The 22941-nt window shown below is 43.1% G+C and overlaps 1 protein-coding gene across 1 annotated transcript in view; it reads left to right on the top strand.

The window, feature by feature from the left end:
- Positions 1-22941, top strand: part of LOC121191103 (E3 ubiquitin-protein ligase RNF43) — a 78633-nt gene that overhangs the window by 27073 nt on the left and 28619 nt on the right. Inside the window, exon 2 of the mRNA XM_041052181.1 lies at positions 22453-22566. Within this exon, the coding sequence (XP_040908115.1) occupies positions 22453-22566 (114 nt within the window). The remainder of the gene's footprint in view (positions 1-22452; positions 22567-22941) is intronic.

A 22941-nucleotide genomic window follows, 5' to 3' on the forward strand; every position in this document is an offset into this window, starting at 1 on the left:
CGTTGTGATAAAATGAGTGTGATTGTTAATGGTTTCCAGCTTTGGGAAAGAGTTGCCAGTGTGTTGTTTGTTCGCAAGTTGTTTGAATGTTGAATCACCTGTTTAGAAGAGTATAGTTAAGATTACATTAGATAGCTGTCCGTTTGGTTTTATTGTATATATTTGCTTTAATTACATCATGCATGGCAACAGAACAGTATTTAGTAGACTGATACCACACTGTTGTTGCAGAGAACAGAGGTGGTGTTCATGAGTGGAGAGTGGTTTCAGTTCTTCATGTGGGAGGCATGCTCTGCATAGCCCAAGGATACAAAACCGGATAATCTCTTACATCTGATATCAGTTCCTATCAATTCTTAAGTCTCATTCCCTCCTGCAGAAACAGTCTTGCTGTTTGACTTCTGTTTATCTGTCCAAGACTGATGCTACTGAATGAACGCTGTCAAATATCTTGTTTTGTATCAGATGTTGTTGTTTTTTTTTTTCCCTTTCTGCATTTCATTTTTTTATACATGCTCCTACTCTCTCCCTGCTTGTCTTCGTCAGAGTCGGGCTAGCTTTAATGAGTGGACTCCATTGTTATTTGGGCTGGCCGCCTGCTTGCAGCTGTGGATAAAACTATCTGGTGTATTTGGCATGGCGCCCGTCTTTGGCCTCAGTTTCTAACAGGAGGAGGAGGAGGCGGAGGCCAGCACATTGGATGTGCTTGATGTGGACTGATGGACAGCAGACAGCTTGCCATGTCTCCACAAAAACAAGAGTGCTCTCCTAATCTACTTAGATGGGAATCGTTAGAAACCAAATGCTGGTGGAGAAGGACAGGGAGTTACAGAGGATGAGAGACTGGCTAACAGGTCTTGAAGTGAAAGTAACTCTCTGTTGAAATATTTCAGCAATTCATTTGATGTTTTGCTTGTTTCCATGGCCCATATAATCTGCTTGTGCAGTTTTCATGGTGGAGTGTGTGACAACATCAAACTGCAGTGTAAACTCTACCTTAACCTGTGGGTTCCACTGTCCCCTCAGTCATTATCATGGCCCAGCAGATACTGCTGACAGTCAAAACATCTTTTATCATTTTACGCCCCTGATGCATTACTCTGTTTGGCCCAGTGGGGTTAGTTTGTCATGGGCTTTCCTAGCATTTTTGGAACTTTATACATAAATCATGTCTGATATCAGCTGCGGGTCCCATAGTCCTTTTCTTTCTGAGGTAAATCTGAGGCTAAGGTGGATGTAGGTGATGTCTTGGAACTCCCATATTATACACATCACCCAAATCAGATAATACTTAATGTGTGAAGTCATCTACAGAGTCTTTTGAGCTTCACTGAGATCTCTAAACAGCACTGAGAAACACCTCCACCCCTCTTAAATTACATTTGTCTGGAATTTAATCTAATACAGTCATATTTTCAGGATCACTGATTTGTTAATAGCTGACCAAATACAGCTTTAATGTGACCAGATCAGGAGCATCAAGGAGACCTAGATCTAGTCCTGTAGAAACATTCAACCATTCCTTTTTATGACCGAAATTTGTGATTAGTGTTCTGTTTTACAGGACCGGATAACGGACTGAAGCATGGCAATCATTTTCTCAACTTTGATTGAAAATCTGACACTTGGTTGACCGGCCCTGGGTGCAAAATTCTGCTTTTCTGACCTTTGTTATGAAAATGCTGTTGAGTCACTGGTATTTATCAGCATTAATGTTGTTCTATTGTTTTGTGCTCGGTGGCAGTAAAATTCTAATGTCAAGTGGCCCTTTTTGGCATTTCTTTAAAACTGTCATAAGCTGTACATTAGGGTGTATATACAGGGATTGGCATCATAAAGGCCCGTAAATACACACATACACACAGTGAGATTTGACCCTGTGACCTGTCTTTTGTGTGGCTTGTGTGCAGCATATCGTGCCTGTGGAGTTTTCATGTCGCTCTGATCAGCAGCAGAGCAGGCTACTGTAAATGTCCAGGATGGAAATAAAGGATCTGGATGAAAGAGCACAGATTACATATTCATCTGGCCCATTTAGAGGAAGTGAAGCCTACAGAGATGCCCGTCGAAGCACACTGACAAACCCAAGATTACTCACAGGTGCAACTGTGAGACACACACACACATACACTTCCATCTTCACCCTTAATCTCTCTCTCTCTCTCGTGCCCTCCATATCTAAGTCTTTTTCGCTTCCTGTCTCTCTTTTTCAGACGCTTGTGTTTTTGCCACCTTCAGCTTGGTGTGTTTTATCACCGGCCCTCATCTCCCTGGTCTTGGCGCGTTTCTGCATGTACAGTCTTTGTCTCTTATCACCAATCTACCTTGCTTATCACTCCCCTTTTATGCGCAAGTTTTTTCTTTATTCCCTTGTCTGTTGTCGGCATGCTTTTATTTTTCCACAGTTCCTCATAATAAACGTCCTGCTCCAAGGCCAGTGATATTTTTCTCCTCACTGAGACATGAGACAGTTCTGTTGGCACTTTGAAAAAATACAGTCCTTGTGGGCTAGATCCCACTTGCTTTACTTACTTTGCCTTCTGTCTTTTTAACATTTACCTCTATATAATTACTTAAGTAAATCAAAGCTGTGCTGGGAAAACACAGCCTGAATCACTGCTCTCCTGATGTGGTTTCCTATGGTGTATTATACATTGTCCTGTAGTATCTGTGTAATATCAGAAGAGAGGCAGTGGCAGTTGTAACAGTAAAAGGTTTGGACAGAAGTTGGACCTTTTCCTCCTCTCCTTGCATGAACAAAATACTTAAAGGAGTACTCCACTGATTTAGCTTTGTACTCCTGTAACATTGTCAGACTCACAATGGACAGAAAATAAGATTAAAATCATTGCAGCAGAACCAGGTGTATCATCTTTTTTTATTCCACACATGCTCTTTTCTTGTCAAAATGTGGCACCTGCAATACCCACAATGCAACTTGACCGCCAACAGGTGGGTCAGAGACTCGGGTATTTTATGCTGGTTGTTGAGCCGTTAGCCTCAAGCTGAGATGAGGAGCAGGCTCCAGACTTTGATGTGTAAAATCAGTGGAGTTCCCCTTTAAGTTCAAATGTAGCTTTTAATCATCAGCAGCACTTACAGTTAAACACCACTGGACATGTGATCATTCTGAAAAAGAAACTGCAGGATGGGTGATTTTTTTTTAATGGTTTGGAAATCTTGGAAAGTTGACATGAGTGATATATCATGTGTGCATTAATCATTGTTTTTCAGATGTCCATTAAAGTACTGTATGATCTTTAAATGGTTTTAATTGTGAGATAATTGCAAACATCTCAGGTGACACTAACACATCCGTTCACTGCCCCAACATACTGTGTGTGCTGTAACACTCTACAGTGTGTTTCACTTCACAGAGCATAATGTTTGTCACTCTCAGCTTGAATTCAATCAGCAGTGTTGTGAGTCTACAGTCCACAGGGATTTATTGGCCAACATCCACTTGCACTCTACACTGGGTTTGGCTGCACTGTGTGAGCGATCTCTGGTGCCCTCTTTCTGTAGACCAGTTGGTTTCCCTGTTTACAGATGGCCAACTCACTTTGCATTGCATTGTCACATCTACATTTGATAAAAATGTAAGACATAGTTCATTTTCAGATGTGCTATTCTGCTCAAAGTACAAACAAGAAAGTCATTCAGACACAGTCAAGAACGTGTTATTAGCCCATCAGTTTTCTTTGTTAATAAGTGCTGTGTTAGTTGGGTTTTGTTATAAAATAATTGGATTGGCTTCCATCTCAGTCCAAACAAAACATGCTGCTCTGTTTTTGCTCTGGAAAGACTGTGCCGCAATTCAGTCTCCTTTTCATGCAGTGGATTTTTGATGCACTGTTTGTGACCCTAATGATTACAGATGATTTCCCTGGACTCTTTATGGGCTGTAACAACTGATAACAAGGTCAGCACTGAAATGGCAACATGTCATGTCTCTTCTGACATTATCAGTCAGATTTACCACCTCTTAAAGACAGAGATTGTGCACTGGCTCAAGATAATCTCTCATTTTGACCTCATGTGGAGGAGTTGGTTGTTGGAAACATTATGTAGTACATGAAGTCTGCGGCTTCACGATGACAAGAGTGCAGGAAGTTACTGCGCCCAATCCAGAAATAGTCCAGTAGATAACTTCCTCTGAATGCGTTTTTGTATGGATTAAACTATGAGATATAATGTGTTAATTAATGAGTTTTAGAGGTGCTGGTAGGCCAGTTGTGTAACATTGTGGCAGATCCATGTGTTTCACCCAGTTTCCAGTCGAACCATTCCCTCATGCCGTGCCGTTCACTATACACTTAACCACAAATGCGTGAGGAGAACACAGGATGCTTCTACCATCAGTCTTGTTCTCCTTGGGCGTCTGTCACCTTGACAGGCGTGTTTTTGATTCATACCTGATCTACCTGCCTACTCCCCTCCTACTTTCTGCCTGATTAGCCTGGAGGGCCGTGCTTCTGAGCGGATCCACACCTAAAGAGCACAGCAGCTCAGCTGTCGCAGGTCTATGCCAAGGGCCAGATCCATCGCGTGCAACCACTTCAGCCTCTAATTAAGCTTCTGAAGGGAGCAACAGCTTTTATTAAGAGCAGAAATATAACTCAGTGTACAACTGCTTCCTCTTTTTCCCTCCCTCGTGTTCCACACCCCAGCTGCGAGGAAGGCAGGAAACCAGAAGAAAGGTGCCTTCCATTTAGGCCCTGTTTTAACCTCTAAGTAACTGTGTGTGTCTGATTTGTTGACATAATTCTAAAAACTGCTTTGTTGTTGTTACGTTGATGCGTGAATAAGTATGAGTATGTAGATGTGATTGTGCTTTTGCATTGTGTTTGGCGGTGATAATGGTGGTTGGGGGGTGGGGGGAGGCTGTAGCCACTGGTGGGGATGACTCCTCCAGATGAGTCTGTGTGTAGCAGCAACAGCGACACAGCTGGAATTGTTATCTCCTTTGATATTAGGTCTCCATGTAATGTGGAAAACACCCTGGGCCGACTCCACTTCCTCCTCAGACGAGAGGGGTTTCACATGCCAGTTGGTTTTTATAATCCTCTCGAGATTTGTAGTTTATTCCACTGATTTCAACCTTAGCTATGTTAAATATTTCCCCATCACTGTTTTTTTTCAATGAAGAATATAAGGATTAGATTTTGTTCTGCTCTTTCGGAATCAAATCAGCCACAAACGCAGCTTGGCATTAGGTTAGATTGGGTTTTTTTCTTTCTTTTTTTTTTTTTTTTTTAGTGGTTTGCTCCTGAACACACTCTTCACAATGAGACCGTCACGCCCAAAGTCAGGGTTTCTGCTTTAAAGGAAATGACTTAATTTGCACCTGCGGTAAAACTGGAAAGCGTTTGATAAAATGATGCGTCAACAACTCACTGACCAAGTAGGTGGGGCCAGATAAACAACAGTCGTACCGGCGTTTTCCTCAGGGCCACTGATATGGCGCTCCCTTTTGATGATTGTCTGAGACGAGTCTGTCTCTCTACGTTAACAACATGCTGCTTTGGAGGGAGTACAAGGGAGGAAGTGCTTTGGATGTCACTGCCCGTCTACCCAGAGGGGCTGCATGTTGAGACACACCCCTCCCTCAACCCCGCCACCTTCCCTTCCCACCTTCCCTTCACACCCCTTGCACTGATCTCCTTTACTAGGACTGTCTAGTCTGTGGGGTCCACATTATGAGACAAACACACACTCACTGTAAAACACTGCCAACATCACTGCACTACTTCAGAACAGTGCAGACTGTCTCATGCTCTTGTGCCTGTAAATGTGTGTGTGTAGTGTGTATGTCAGAGGAATGTCTAAAGTAAACCACCAATAGAAAGAGAGCACAAGGCCACTGTTGTAGTTCTCTGTAGACACAGATGTTTGCTTGTATCTCAGCACTGACTCATGGATCGTCCTTTATCTTACTGCATCTAAAGTGCACCCCATATGAACAACAGCCACACTTAGTATATTTTAGGCCCTGTCCGTACAGTATATATTACGTTAGGAGAAGGGGAAACCAGGGGTACAAGGGGGAGACAGCTAGCCTGAAGGAAACAGGCTAGTTGTCTCCCCCTGCTAAGCTAAGCTAAGCTAACCAGATTCTGGCCCCAGCTTCATGTTAAATGGACAGACATGAGAGTGCAGTCAGTCTTTTCATCTGACTCTCAGCAAAAAGGCAAATAAACTTTTTTCCCCAAATGTCAAACTAGTCCTTTAAGATGGTGTCCAATAGGAAGAAGCCAGCTCACTCATACATTCATCTTTTGTTATGTGAAAGAGTTGTGAAAGTTTCTTTGTTGTTGCCGGCACCTACCAACAACTATGGTTTTTAATATTCATTTAAATTATGAGCTACTGTGTTTTGTTTGAGCAGCTGAGGTTTTAGTGGTGTACCTTTAGGGGAAGCCATAAATCTTTTCCTCTGTGGGAGGTCTAGATGGTTGAACTGATGTTCTAACGCTTAGAAAATCCAAATTAAATAATCATGAATCAACAATTAATTACTCTAAAATGAGAGGGAGCGAGAGCTGGGTTGAGACCTCCCTCTAACATAGTAAATCAGTGCCTAGAAAGTCTTGAATGTCCCCGCTTTGGCGAATTAAGAACTCCCAATAAAACAACCATCACATGAAAGACAGCCCGGGGCTAAGCAGCACTGAGTAACACAACATGAAAACCTCTTTTAGAGTTGGGGTCTTCTGGTCTTTGTCAAGAAACGCCTGATGATTTCTTTTTCTCCTTCCTTGATTTAGTGTCTATGTTTAGTTTCTAAATGCGTTTTGATTTTAAAACAGGAAACATTAAACAAGGAAAATAGAAAAACCCAGTAAAAGCAAATTTGAAGCCTTTTCAGCTTGTTTTGTCTCAGAGCAGGCTGTGTGGCATTGTTTATGAATTCCCTGGGGCACTGGGAGTAGGACAATAGAACTAATGATATTTCACTGTTTTGTTAACCTGAGTGACGTCTTCAGCTGGCACCTTTATGAAAAGCACGTCTAAAGTGTGTTTGTGTGCCAAGAATCACAGAGAGTAGAGATAACCACTTAAGTTCATAGTAATTCTGCCTAAGCTTGAGCGCTACAACAGCCTGTGCTATCGGGATGACTCACGTCGGGCTTGCAGTGATAATAGGTTGGCAGGGTGTCAGGATGACTAAAAATCTGCCTGAATCACACACATCTGCTGATATTGATTTAACAGTTCATCCAAGGCTACAGGTCTGGTCTGAGTACTGAAATATATAGAGGGACACACCTACAGCTTACCTAATGCTTTATGACTGTTAGACACAATTAATTCCTCTGCAGTTAGAGAGCTTTCTGAATCCCACCTGAGTCACACCTTCACAGAGGCACATGAAATCAGTTACACTAAATAGGGGGTCGAGCAGGAAGCAAACACCGGATCAGTATGTTCAAATTGTGAGCATTTGTTTTTATTCTATATTTTATTGTTGATATGTTCTATTTTTAGTTTAGTAGAGATCTCCCTATATCTTCCCTGGATCGTTTCTTATATTATAACAAAGCACAGACAGATGTGGAACAGTAGCATGAGCATTAACATCAGCCCGACACCCACAGGGGGTTGTTTTGAGTTGTTTAACTTAAGAGCTTAATGCTGATGCACTGCCTCCCTATCCACAGCTCTGTTATTTTACCATTATCCTGCAATGATAAGCAGGTGTGAATGGCAATGGGAGGGATGTGACAATAAGGAGGCGATGAGTGATCTCAAAGGTCAGGGCCGGCGTGGTTTTTGGCTGTGATGTGGTTAACCAGGAGAGAGCTGCAGTGCGATGGCAGTTTGGCAGAGTGGCAGCTGGCCTTTGCCACACAGCACTGCTTCCTCTAAGGGACAAGCCTGTAAAAGCTGGTTCTGATTTGCAGCCCACCCACATAGCAGCGCAGCTTGAATGGACCTATGTGAGGGAATGCTGTGCTTTCCCCTCAGTCTTTATCATTTCCCTGCCAGGAGTTTAATTTTATGCGGTTATTTACTGCGGTCTACAGTCGAGTTCCTTTGCTTTTTTTTTTTTTCCCCCTCTCTCGCCTCCTCCTCCTCCTTTCCGCCGGGTGCAGGTGTGTGTGCACTCGACCGAAGAGATGTGTTGGCTTGTCTACAAAGGTTCCAACACAAAAATGGATCAGGAAATTCTGGTTCCACTTTACACCGAGTGCCTCCCCCTCACATGGCAGTAAATGCCACAAACCAACCCCCAGACCCACCCACAGCTGCAGGAAAAGGTGATGAAAAGTTATTGCCACATTGTTGTCACCTGCCTGCTGCTTAGTGGAACATTTCTTTCCAGTAGTCTGCAATTACTACTTAACTTTAATGATTTGATCAGTCGGACAGAGTGCAGGAAAAACCCGATCCAGGGTTTTCTTCTTTGTGCCGTAGGCAGTTCAGCAGATGAACTTGACTCAGGTGGCAGTTAATAGGAAACTGCAGGAGTGTCAGCATTGTGGACCCTCCAGTTGACTCCAGTTGAGACAGGATTCTCGAGTCTCCTTTCATGTCATATGAGGTCACCCTCTTTTGTGTCCACTGCATACACAAACACACACACACCCTCACAGAGACTCACAGATACCCATGGTCCTCACACCCTCAGGGCCAGAGGAAGGAGACCCAGCAGAGGAAGTGTAAAGGTCTAATGTGAGGCTGCTGAGTGACTCTGCTAGGATACTAGATCAGGTTGCGGGGCCAGCCATGTCTGTATTGTAAAGATCTGTCTCAGTGAATGGGCCTTGTCTCCGTCAGTAGGGTCCTGTTTGTGTCGTAGACCCCTGAACCTACCCGTAGGCACTAACCACAGAATGCCTCAGTGGAAATTTGAATTCCTTTGTATTACAGAGGAATGCCATTCATGAAAATTTGACTTGGAAAAAGATACCGGACATACATGACGCTGAAATTTTCTGCTGCATGTTGTTTTGTTGATTTTTCTAAAACTTTTCTTTTTCTAAGACTCAGTATGAAGCCTTTAAATGTCTTGCTCTGTCTAACAGTATAAACCCCCCAAAATATTTAATTTACTATAAAACAAAGAAAAGCAGCAAATTCTAAGATTTGTTTTTGTTGGTTTTTTTGCTTGAAAACTGGCTCATTAACTATTGAAATAGTTGCTAATTAATTTTCTGTCAATCACCTAATCAAGAAACCATCTAATCATTTTAGCTCTCCTGCAATCTGTTTGTTCTCATGCTACAATATCCATTATGGTTTCCAGCTAAATTGTAGCGACTCTAGATAAGGGACATTGGTTTGGAGGGAGTGGTGCCTTTTATCTTTTCTGTCTTTCCTACTTTTTCTTCCAAATTCTGTATGTATAGTTGGAAATAAAAAGTAAAGATAAAGCAGTGCAAACTGCATTATTTTGAAAAGTTAAGCTTGAATGACATCCTGTTGGCTAAACTTTTTATCTTGTTGGAATTAAATGATGAAAAGGAAGCACAATAATGTAAATCTCCATATTATTAAATACTTTACAATGTGGCTATGCAACTTTCTCTATCTTGTAGCGCTGTGTCTGCAGGATCCCTGCATTACGAATGCAGTCCCCATGTGATTCCAGCCCTCCTGATGGCACCCTGCTGGTGTTTACGTGCAATGATGTGCCGGCAATAAATCCCCTAAAGACAAGGCAGGAACAGAAAGCCTAATGTTTTGATGGGGCGCAGAAGAAAAGACTCAGGAGGGAAGAGAGTGACCCCATGAAATGCTAAGATTGAAATAAGTATTCCAGCAGGAAGTGACTTAAGGAGCTCCCTGGATCTGACCCCAGACTGGTTTAGTCATTTGCCAGAGTCTAAGACAGTAGCAAAATAAGGAAGGCACACTCTCTGTGAAGGACGGACTTTCTCTTTTCTACAGAGGACACGACACTGAGGATTCAGAATGTCTGTTTATGATGAATTCCAGCCAATGATAGTAAAAAGAAAAAAATGCAAAACTCCAGTACAGTCTGCGTCTGCCTGTGATTGAATTGAGAGGCCTTCTCTGTTTCTGCCAAGAATGTGCAGAAAAACAGGAATGTTTTGTCTGCAGGCCCCCAGAGCTTCCAGGTTAGGAGGAGGAGAGTGCAAGGCATGGCTGAGGTAGATGAACTGCTGCTGGGGTTTTATGTACCTTCGCCTCCTGACCAAGGTCTCTCAGTAGTGGAGCGGTGCCTACTTGTGGTATTGGCTGGCCCCTAAATCACAGAGAGACTGTCCCTGCTGAAGAGATTTATCTAGCGGCTACCAGAAAACACCAGCAGACCTACCCTGCCAGGCAGCAGAAGTACCAATTTAAAAGCTTCCCTATGATATGACAACGCAGCAGTGATGACAGGCCGCACTCTGTTCCGGGCTCCTCTACCTTTCATCCCACACAAAACAGAGGGAGAGCGGAAGCCTGCTCTTTAAAGTAGGAAGTATTGCACCATAATGTTGCCGCTGCGGTAGAATGACGCCCTGTGTTTTGTTGTCTGAGGCAGATTGAGTCTGGCTCAATACATTCAACATACGCTTCCCCTTCTGTAATTATGCGCCAAATATATTTTAATGAGGAGTGATGTCTAAATAAATGTTATTTGTGCAAAGCCATTTTGTTCTCTTGCTCTCTACCTACATAGTTTGTTTTCAGAACAAGACAGAACTACAGTAGGTGAATGCTGCGGAGTTCATTCATCGGCCTCAGGACTGTGTGTCGATGTTCAAAGACCCTCAGACTCTTCCTACTGAGGTGGCACAGCTCTGTGAAAATGAAATCCCGCCAGTGGCAGACAGCAGCAGCAGCCACAGCTCAACTTTACTTTGTTAATGTCCAAGTGTGTACTGTATACATACTGTTTCCAAGTAGGACAAGTGATTTATGTGTATATACACTATAGAGACTTTTATGACTGTATTTATGGATGTGTTGAGTGTTTCGTGGTAGTGGTGTTGAGTGTGTGCTGCTGTTGTAGCCGTCTCTGAAGATAAGCATGGTTTCTCGTGTATTTCCAAGGCCGGTCACATTTTATTCAAAATTTGAACTTTAGTTTGAATGTGAAAAAAATTATATATATTTGAACTGTAATGACCAGTTCGAATTGAAAATTCACCCTCTCTGAGCGCATTGAATCGTTTGAAGTAGCTCGCTTTATGGTCCAGCAGAGGGCATTCTTAAAATTCACCGCCAGCTTGAGTTATGGCATGTCCTGTTGATGTGTTAGTAAACCAAGCTAGTACATAAAAATGGAAGAGAGCACTAGCGAGGAAGGCCGTACGTTCAGATTTGTTTGAACGAATTATGTGCCAGTTCAAATTCGTTCAAACTTGACTTTTTGCATACGTGACAGCCCTGTTATTTAGAGTCACATGTCTGTGTTCATGTATTTACACTATGCTAAACCACCACAGCGTGTTCAGTTTGGTTTATAATTTTTTTTTCGGTTAAGTACACTAATGTACGAAGTACATTAATGGAAAAGAAAAAAAAACAATAGCCGAGAAATGACCTAAAGATTAGAGATCAGAAGGTTGCTGGTTCAGTCCCCAGACTGGCAGGATAAATCTGGGCAGGGAGCTGCACTTGCCCGTCCTTCACCACTTACCACCACTGAGGTTCCCTTAAGTAACACCTGCTCCTAGAAGCTGTTGTTGTATTGGACAGTTTTTAGTTGTGAATATATGTAACTGTGTCAAAATGTTCCTGAAAACAGTACACACTGACACACAGTACACAGGCCGCTGCTGCCCAGTGATAGCTAACAGATTAGCTATCATTTAACCTGAACGAAACCTAACTTAAAATCACCAAGGGTTCAAATTCCAATAGACAGTGCTGTCATACGCCCTCATTTATCTTAGACTATGGATAGTAAAGCCATGTTTCATCATCTATCACCTGTCACTGTGCACATGTGACAATACTCAGTGTATGCATATGCCCAAAGTGAATATATTCATTTATTTGCATATTGTAAATAGTTGTACTAATATTCATATAGTTAGTTTTTTTTCCACCTCCTGTGCAGAAGGCTTGTTTACCCAAGATCCCTGTGGTTTGAATTGAACCCTCACCCCCAGTTTGTCCACAGTCTCACTTTTTATCTGTAACACACACACACACACTAGTAGTAAGAGAGAGTGGTGTTCCGAGGGCAGCAGTGTTTACCTGCCCACTTGAGTGGATTCCTCAGCCGGCTGGCTCAGACGCTGAGGTGGAGGCTCCGGTGCCTGTGTGTCTACTGTCTACACTGGAGGCATTCTTAGCCTGATATCACTGCCGCACTCTCAACAAAGATGTTGAAAGACCATATTGAAGCAGGACTAGCAGGAGTGGATGGGACAGAGGAGGGAGGGAGGGAGGGAGTTTGAGAAGCTAGACGGACTCGCCTCATAAAATTCACTGTCGTCAGCAGGGCCGGAAGCCTTGAAGTGTCGTGCTTGCTGAGGGAGAGCAGGTGTGAGCTCCTGTATATGTTTGTGTGTGAGTGAGTGAGTGTGTGTTCGTGAGTTTGTGTGTGTGTGTGTGTGGACGTGCTCTATGTGGCAGCACAGGCATGTGCGTGGGTGCATATGTGTGCTCATGAGCTGAAGTGAGTGCATCTGTGTTCGAGTAATAAATAGTGTGTGTTCTGGCCTGGCAGACATCTCTCTGGGCTGAGAGTGCACACAGACTGTACTCGCTGTGTTTTGAGTTTGCACTCATGTCACCAGAACTTACTGTTCACTATTTAAAATCATGCTTTCTCAGTTAATCACAAAGCAGCGGAGTAGGTCGTGTGTGTGTGTGTGTGTGTGTGTGTCTGAGTCTGATAGGGAGATGAAGTGACTTCAAAGCGGCATGGCAGCATTCTCTCAGCCCGGCCTGTTTACACTGCTCAGTAGAGTCTGCATTCCTCTGTCTCATTTTTCCATGGCATTCCACAAGCAGCTCCGTGCTCCTGGCCTTGTGCCCACCAACGTTTACCCTGCCACCCCTCCCTCCACCCCTACCCATGGAGTACATACATACTTCTCTACACAGAAATGTACACTCCATTTGGCTATTAAAACATGACAGGACCCAGCTGGGACCGGAGAACCCGGCCTGCAGAACCCACCTGCAGGGCACCTTCAGAGAGAAGGAGGGAAAAGGAAGAGGTGAAAGGAAGGATCCTATCACCCTAGCACCACAGGGGGGCAGGAGATTCTGCCTCCCAGCCTTCCTCGCCCCCCGTAATCCACTGACTCGGGTAGATATCCAACCAATGTCAGTCACATCTCACCGTTATTAGACAAAGACACTGGTTTGTCTTGAAAAGCTCTCCAAGCATTCCCTGAACAGTTTTAACAGCTTTAGCCAAAGTGAAATATAGCAACAAAAAAGAAAACAATTGTGATGCCAATTACAAGGTGTGTTGCAAGGCATCAGCGGCCACATCAGACAAGTTCTCTGCTGATGTTTTTGGGACTGTTTACTGGTTGGGTTGCTAAGGATGCAGCATGTGTATGTTCCCGGGCAATATGGTCACAGAAACATTTGCAAAGATTAAAAATAACACAGAAAAGCCCTTAATTTAGCTGTTGTGTTTACTTGCTCTTTGCCTTTATGACTGCATTTCTCCATCGGCCACAGGTGATTATGGGATTCCCTTTGGGATGGAGTGGAGGGATGGTGGCAGACTGTGACATCCGTGGAGAAATATGTCACTGTGTTTCTTCTTTTTCCTTTCCATGGGATCCTCCTCTGGATTAAATTAGAGACCTTCCATGACAGTATAGTAGGTACTGGCAACCGCACAACAAAAATAGCCATGTGAAAGAGTGTTTTCATCTAGTTTTGAACTTTAAAATCTCCTATTCCTCCAAATATTTAAAAAAATGTATGGGTGTCTCTGGGTGTTTATGACTTGTTTGTATGGAAGTCTTCTGCAGTGTTTAGCATGTGTACATAGTTGGGGGACAGATGTTTAAAGAATCAAGTGTGAGGAAAGAGGAAGTCAGTGGGTTAAGTCATTTTTGTCTGTCATTTGTTCTGTGCAGATGGGAGGATGGAGATCCCTCGGAGGGCATTTCAGGAAAATGATTTATGGCATTAAACCTTAACCCTGATTCACATTTCTCTGCAGCTCTTTATAGTTATTTTGTTTGAATTGTGTTGAGCAGCCAGCAGGTGAACCACACCTCCTGCCAGCTTGTAGACAAGATGAAAAACAACATGATCTATTATACAGAGCCTCATGCCAGAATTTCTATCTCAAATATAATCTAAATCATTACACAACATTTATAAAATAAAAAAAAGTGCCTGTTAATTAGTTTCTATCTCAAAAACAGAAACAGTCCTTCCATTTAAAAAAACACATTATATTAAACTTGTTCAGATGAATAAAGATTTTGATTTCATTTATTGATTTTAAATAGCAGTTGTGCAGCTAAAGGTTTCAGGCCGTCCCTTTTCTCACACAGGGCTTCATGACTGAAGGAAAGCTCACTGACTGGTGGTGTCACTGTGCAGTGGCATCTATGTTCACAGGCTATGTTTAGGTTTTTAAGCTTTATGAATTTAACTGGGAGAACAGTTGGAAAGTTGCAGCAGCGAGAGGAAGAAGGAGAAGAGAAAAATGGCTCCCTCTCATATGTCATAATCAGGTCTGTCCCCTTTTTAAGAACTACAGAGGCTACAAAAGAGACATGTTGGTAGGTGGGTGCAGGGGGGGGACATGGGATTGCATTTCCAAATGAAAGACTGGGGTGTTAAAAACACCCCCAGCAGCCTACTGTTTTTCATTTTATGTGCAAGCGTGTAAAAAAGGCACCTGTCTCTCGTTAAAGAGAGCCACACTGAAGCTCTCCCCTGGTGTCCCTCAGTGTGTGCGTAGAGTGGGACTTTTCCGTGTTATGCAGTAGTTTTATTTTGAAGAGCTACAGCATCAGCTTACATATGTTTAAATAGGCCCTGGTTCATTGGAGTAGGTCACATGTTTTTAGCCATGGTAGGAGTGTGGTTCTAGGGACGGTCTGTCGGTCCACCACTTTGGTCTGGATATTGTAGCAAGTATGGAATGAATTGGCATAAAATTTTGTACAGATATCCGTGAGCATTTAGCTCAAAGCAGGACTGTTACTAACTACAGCCTCTCAGAGGTGCTGGCATGGCTTAGACTCGATTCCCCGTCTCAGCACAAGGTACAGATGTGCCTTTTGATACAGGCTTGTTTTTGCTGATAAATGTAATGACCCCGTGAAGGAAAATGTGTGTATGTAAAGCAGGTACAGTGATTATTTAAGATGAATTATGAATAACAGCAGAGATTCCATGCAATAAAATATGATACTAATATGATATGATAGTAGTAAATTGTAATGTTGCTGTTTTAAGGCAAATAACCATAATACTGTAACCGTAAACAAATCATTTACAGTACACAGCTGGTGACTGAACAACATCTGGCTAATGCTAACTCTGCTTGAACATGAGAGTTAATAGTGTTAAATTACTAATATAAAGTTTATCTCTGATTCAGAGTCTCTGAAATACTGAAGTACTGATGCAGTTTTAAGTTTACTAGTCATAAGCCCAAATATCCCTGAGCAAAGTGGTGTTGTTGACTTCAGTGAAGTCCCAAAAAAGTCAGTAAAAAGTCTCTCCATCTACGGGGGCACATATTAGCTAGTGACACACAGCTTGTCCCTGCTGTTCTGTCACATCACATTTCCTTTTTCTCTGTTTCTCTGTGTCTCTCCTTCTCCTATAAGGAGAATAATCCTATAAGGAGTTCCCTTCAGTGAACATCCTTCCTCATTCCCTTGGCTAATCTCTTTCCAAGTAGCTGACCTTAAGTTCCCAACCTTAAATGATTGACACGTAGAAAAGTGTGGGTTTTCTCTCTGACTGATGTTGTGGAACCTGAGAGAGTTCGAGACTCGTCCTGCAGGCCAGGGACAGGCCGGAGGAAGCCTGGAGGACGTGTGGATGTGGCCCCAGTGTCTGCAGGGAAGAAGGATAACTGCAATACTAACAAACTGCTGGGTTACCAAGCCACTGACTTGTTATGACAGGGAAGTGCTGTGTTTATGTTTAACTCAGGGCTTTGAAATGTATAGCATAGCACTGGCCTGAGGCTGATGGAGTGGCCCTAGTTGTTGATTGTGTGTATGTTTAGGTTTATGTATAAATGCAGGCATGAGCGTTTGTGTTAGTGAGACCACAGAACCTGTGCAGCGAATGTGGAAAGGACACAGAGCTTCATCTTTAAACTGTTTCCATAGTGATCACAGTGCTTCTGTTATATTTTGTCTGTTGAGTGGCTCTGAATATGTTGTCACCAGACACAGAAAGAGGTCATTCTGCCAGGATTTACTGTAGCAGCCATACTGATCATAAAAACTCAGGTACCAATGTGCTTTGTGGCATTTACGCTGGGAAAACTGTTGAGTAAACATTGCAATAAGGTACATTTGTAATTTCTAAGTGCTCATCCTCCTGATGCTTTCCTGTGTATGTAGGTGTGGTGACCTACTTTGGGCTTGAGATTTTAAATACAAGCCAGTGTTTCATTCATCCACTGGATCTAAAACCAAATCCTGTTTGACTGTTTTGGCAACTTTTGTTCGCTGAATTTAGTATATAAGAGCGTAAGGTATAGTTGGCTATGGCAGCTGTACAGTAACAGAAGAACATGACCTCAAGAGTCAACTAAACTACAAGCATTTGAGACAAATGTAGAGATGTAAAGCTGTTTTCATGTAGGGCATCATAACTCCCCCACACGAGCTCTAAAATCCTGCACTGGTAATAACCCAAAATCTGCTGCTCTGATCAAAGCAGAGGTGTGACTGTGCCCAGCGTGGTGCCTCGGTCCCCAGAGTTCATCCCAGTTGAACTTATGTGTTGCTTGTTATGATGAAACCCTTGTACATCTTCTGGAAACAAGGGGAGAAGCTAGTGAGGAAGGCAAATGAAAATAAGTAAAAGATGGATATGAGTGTGAGTTGCCATGAATCAAAGATATGATCTGCAGAAATATGTTGCATCAGAAAAAAAAAAAATCACATTTATTTCCTCATCTGTTATTCCACTAATACCAGTACTCAACTCGCCCCTCATCTCCCTTTCTTTAAGGCCAACTCCTCTTCCCTCTCCAGGTTCTTTCTTCTCTGTCTAATCCCTTTTATAGAACAGAGAGACAGTTCGACGGGCCTGGGGTTGGGGGGGGGGGCACTCCCACTTAAAGAAAGCGCCCGGGCAAATTTAGGGCTGGTGGTAATTATTTGGGCCTCATTATGGGATCACGTTTCCCCAAGTCATTCTCTGTGGTAACCGTTACTGGATATGGGGCTGACACTGTCAATAAAGCGGGGGGAAAGATGACACGCCTTTTGTTTTGACAGGACCAAAGCAGTAATGCGTCCTGTTCGTTTGCATTTGCAAAGGGAGGAGAGGCGAGGGCCTCAGAGCCCACTTTTCCAGATGCTCCAACAGAGAAAGAGCCTCTGCTCCACTCCCCTGGCACCGGGCAGTACGGCAGCACTACAGCAGTCTTTCATGTAAATCTACTTAGTGTAGGGTCATGAGATACAAGCCTGTTTGATTGAGGAGGGTGGTATGAGGAGTGTGTATCTGTGTCATCTATGGCAACGAGATCTGGACCACAGTATGTGCGTGTGTAGAAGCCGGCGTTGCTGGAATATTGGTCCAAGAACGGATATGATATTTGAGAAAAGGCTCAGTGTCTTGGCTTTCAGAGATTTACAGACACACTCCTGTACCCTGCAGGACCACGGAGGGACTTTTTGCACCAATATATCAGTAGACGCATGCTCATGCACACATACCGTATGTCCACATGCAAGCACATGCTCAAGTGCCTCTAGCAACGATACATAGCTGTGCTCTCACTCATTAACCCACGTTCTTACACACACTGATGCTGGTTAGGTAGATTTGCTACCTGATGTGTGCAAAGGGTGAGGATCTCAGCCTGTCCTGTCACCTCAGGCTCCTCATCCCGTAACAAATACACACACAAGGGCCAAATCTTAACCGGGATCCTCAGTATGTGTTGCCTAGTAACCCCGGCAACCAGATTGCGATCTCTTTCAACTGTTGCGGTCTTGTTTCTCCGTTTGGCAATGACTATTCCCCCGCTTAAAAAAAGAAAAAAAAAATTGCCCTCCTTGTAGAATCTTTTGCCAAGTTTGAAGAAGAAAAAGTTTTGATTTATACCTTCAGAGACAACAAAATGTGATATAGATAAAACTACTGTTGTGTTATTACTTAAATCACTGTACCTACGGTGCGTGTGTGTCTGTGGGAGAATCAAAACAATTTACTTTACAATGCCGAGTTTTACATTGCTGAATAAAGGAGTCTAATTATTCACAACAATTAGACCTATTATGAAAATAAATTATTAGATGTCACTTTGAGCAATTAGGTTTATTAAATCAGCATTTCATATAAAACATAATACCCAGGCCCAGCTGCAGCACATGCTGACTCTTTTTTTCACCCTGTTTTTAACCCCCCTATGTAATTGTGTGTGTGTGCATGTGTGTGTGTGCGCGCACGCACGCACTGAACAGGTGGGTCTTTAATGGTGGAGTTTCAAGAGAATGAGAGAGACAAAGAGATTTCATTAGATTTAGAGTCCAGACATGGGGCGGCTGAGTCACTCAGTGAAGAAGCAGATCAGAACCCAAGCAACAGATAGTGTGTGCATGTGTGTGTGTGTGTGTGTGTGTGTGTGTGTGTGTGTGTGTGTGTGTGTGTGTGTGTGTGTAAGCTTGCATGCGGCAGAGTTGATTCAATTCTTCCCTGATATGCACTAACCTGGCAGGCTTTCCAGGCCTCGGGGCAGAGCTCCATTAAAGAAGTCTTTTGCCCTCGTCACTCTCAGCCTTGATTTATACTGTATGATAGAATAATCGCATACTGATGTATTTCTTTCAACTCTTACTAAACCAATCTGCTTCATTTTGATAATGTAGCATATAACATTTCAGCCAGCAGTTTTTCAGAAGCCTTCTGACCTGAGTGGCTGGTAAGTGAGTGGTGGAGCTTGATGAGAGGTGCAAGCTCTTTTTGGTTCCCCCCCCCCCCTCTCACACACACTGACATAACTGCCTGGGCCTGGTTCCCTGCTGGCAGCAGATGAACTAGAAAACTCTCTTGCTGATTATTGGCAGATGAAAAAAGAAGATCTGCAGGGCTAAGTGAAGGGGAAAAAAATATTATTGACTTCTCATCACAGCTACTATTTATTTTCCTCTTTTTCTGTCCATGTATTTGTTTTTGAGGCTGTTAGATTCTTGCCTCGGAATATTTTTGGGGTAGTCTTTGATTGAGCTGGAAAGGAATGCCTTTAATCGTGGTTACAAAGAAACCGAGGGACATATCCCCGTCAGTTTTGCAACAGATCTAGACAGATGAGGAGGAGGCGGAACGGAGGAGTGAGCATTGTTAACAGTCTGTGGGGAACTGTTTGCGTGCCCTGTGGTTTCTAGTCCCTGTGAAATGGAGACTCAGTGATTTGGTTTCCCAGGCCCCTTTTTCTCAAGGCCATACAAAAACCAAATGAAGACGTTTCAGTCTGTCCTCGTTGCTATTTATAGTCCAGGAGCAATGTGTTTCTAAGTGGTAGATGGCACCATTGGTGGCACATGGAGAGTGTTCACAGCCATCTGATTGTAAGTGGTGTGGGCATATCTAAAATAGAAGATAATGCTTAGTCTTGTCAACGATGCAAAACATAGACACTGTGCCTCAGAAAGTCAGCAGAATCTGAAAGCAGCCGCTCCTCCTGAGCCTGTTTGGCTCAGCTTTGGGATTATTATCTGCTTTATTAGATATGATTGCACAGCCCCGTGCATCAACATGTTTAATATCACGGAAAGATCCAAAGTCAAGTAAGCCTAAAGTCAAGTAGGCCTAAAGACTGAAATAAGCATTGTAATTTCACAGTAAAACCTGATTCTTCTAACTGAATGAAGCTCTTTCCCAACATTTCCCACAAACCTATAGCAAAAAAGAGCAGAGGTCATGGCATCAGTGAAATAGTGTCATTAAAGGATTTTTTTTATTTTCTTTCTTTTTCTTTGTTAAGGGCCAAGTTCAACTGTAGGCCTCTAATTTGGGCCTAGTAAATGCAGACTGTTAGAGGCAGCTGGCAGAGCAGCATGCAGCTCAGGCCAGGGGCTCATGCTGTCTTGCTGCCTGCCTTCCTTCCTGAACAGGGACTGCCATTCAGCAGACATGCAAGAGTCAGGGCACAATCCTCAATCAAGGGTTAGTTTTCTTTTTCTATTTCCCTGAGTGCATATGACCCTGTCTTCAATACTCTCTAAGAATGGTTCCCAGCCCTTTTTGTTTCATGTGCCCCGACATCCCTATCAGATGAACTCATGTGCACCTCCATCGACACCACCTGCCATGTTCCAGATGTGTTCATTTTCATGGACGTCAAAGCTGATGTCCAGTAAAACTATATAAAATGGCTTAATGTTATATTTTATTTCCACAACTGACTTGCAAATAGAAGCTGGACAAGTGTTCAGTCATTTGTTAAATAACTTTTAATCTTAACTCAGTGTTCATTAGTTTTACCTAATTATTTCTACTGCTCATCCTTTTCACAACTGACACCTTAAACCCCCCCCGGTTTCCCCAGAAACCGAACTATGGTACAATGGCACTATGGCACGCTGGTTTCCCAATGAGATTCATCATTAGTGTTGGTTTTACTTGTCATATTTATTACTTGTGGTATGTCAAGGTGCTTCACTCCTAGTGACCCCCCCCCAAAAAAGTCTTCTTTCTGCTGTCCTCTCTCTCCTTCTGACAGACATGCACCAGCCCTTTGCAGCACATTACGTCAATTCCCCAGGACCGGGGTGCCAGCTGTTGATGTCACCCTTGGGTCTTTTTAATTTAGGGATTTCCGCTGGGTGAGATGAGGGGGAGCCCCATGAACTCAGCCCACAGCCACATGAAGAGGCCCACCGGGGCAGAACCAGGCCAGGCAGGGCCTATACAGGGCAGGGCAGGGCAGGGTGGGACCGCTTCGCTGGTGTGTGGGTGAACACAGAGACTGGGCGCTCCAGGGTAATCTGTGAGCTGTAACAAGGACTGATCTAGGAGCTTTGTATTGATGGGTGCTCTCACTGATGTCATGTGAACAAATTAGCGATGCACGGGGGTGTTTTAGGAGTGGTTTTCTCCCTCCTTCGCTGCCGTGCAACCCCTCATACCCGTGACAGCTTGTCTGTGACCTGCAAACACTGCTGCTATTCCTTGAGCTCTTAAATGCAGCCTTTCAGCAGTTATGAATTTCCTCCCTTTCAGAGGGGATCAAATGTTCCTACCAAAGACTATCTCTCATTCTTTCAGTCCTCAAGGCTTTGAGTGGGAGTGAACATCACTATCCATGTAATTGATTTTGCAGGGTGCCAAAGTTTTTCCTCTTGATTTTAACTGGGAAGGAAACGCCTTCATTTAACACATAAAAACTTCTATCAAGTCCAACTGTTGTTCTCTAATGGTGTGAAAGCCAGCTCTGGATTCTCTGTCTAGACTGTTGTCTCAAATATGATGTTTTTTTTATTCTTGGTTTTTGTACAATCTTTGATCCCTTAAGGTCACATAATGTAGGTCACATGAGGTGCCTCTGGTGCATATGGATGAATGTATGGGTGATACTGAGTGACTGTAGGAAACGCAAGTTTATTTATAAAGCACCATCCAAACACAATGCTTTCCCAAGGCATAGACATACATTAAAAATAAGACATTAAAACTACGCTGTGATTTTACAAAGTACTGAACAGATGGATGTCAGTGCTATCAGCCTGTTATGTCTCACTGGTTTGCAGCTGTAGTGTTTTTTGTAACACACCTCCACCTCTGGTCATCAGAGGACAAATATCTTACATGAATTATTGTTTTTAAAATTCTCTTTTCCTCCTTTAAGTTGTCTAATTTTAAATCAAAACCAAAAAAACATATAAAATTGAATGTTTCAGTAATAGTGAAGAAAAGAAGTCTCAGTCAGTTATTATTCTCTATATATTTTGTCATTTTTATTCATTAAAAACGAAGGTTTTGTTTAATTTTTCATTATGTTTCATGGATGTCAGTGCTGTCACAAAAAATAAATCTAATCCTTTTTTTTGTTTTCAGACCAGTTCACAATTTCAAAGAACAACAAATCGAAGCGTCAGTGTGATGAGGTGGAAGGAGCTGTAGATGTGCAGTTTGTGTACCTTGGCTTTCATGCTTCTTGCACTTCTCATGAAAGCTGCACATCTAAATCTCTAGTGCAGTGGGCATTGTAAAAAAAAAAAAAAAAAAGAAAGTGAAAATGTGTTCCTCTCAGTCTCCCGTCCAAAAAAATGATCCCACCAGAAACATCTGTGTTGTTTTAAATTTCTGTTCTTTTCCTTCCTTAACCCTTCTCTCTCTCTGACACTTTCTTTGCAGTATCACCCTTTGTCTCTGTGCAACACAAGCGAGGATGAACGACAAGAGAGTGACTTCATCACCATTGTCAAACTGGAGCACAGGGTTCCCCGCTGCCTGCCGCTGCTCGATAAGGTACGCACAGACGTGGCTTTGAGTGTTTCACGCATTTTTCCTAGTTAAACTCTCTGAGAAACTCTCCTCTCTGTGACCCCTTCCCCACTCAGACATGGCAGCAGACAGATAAACCATCTTGCCATCTTGTCTTCTCTCCAGCACCCCTTCCGCTCTTGGGTTTAGACTTTAAAGAGAAGATGGTTTTAGAGGGAATTATTTGGCAGGAGCGTAATGTTTTGTTCAGGACAGTGATCTTTCAGAGTGAGGGCTTGGACAGGAGGGGATGGGCTTAGCTCAGCGCTGCTATGTAGCAAGTGGCAGTGAGCCCTGGCTTTGGATGTAAGGCTTTCAAGCCCCAGCTGTCACTGGTCCGATCCCAGCCAGCCAGAACCA

The sequence above is a fragment of the Toxotes jaculatrix genome, chromosome 12, assembly GCF_017976425.1.
Source record: "Toxotes jaculatrix isolate fToxJac2 chromosome 12, fToxJac2.pri, whole genome shotgun sequence".
Taxonomy (NCBI): Eukaryota; Metazoa; Chordata; class Actinopteri; family Toxotidae; genus Toxotes; species Toxotes jaculatrix.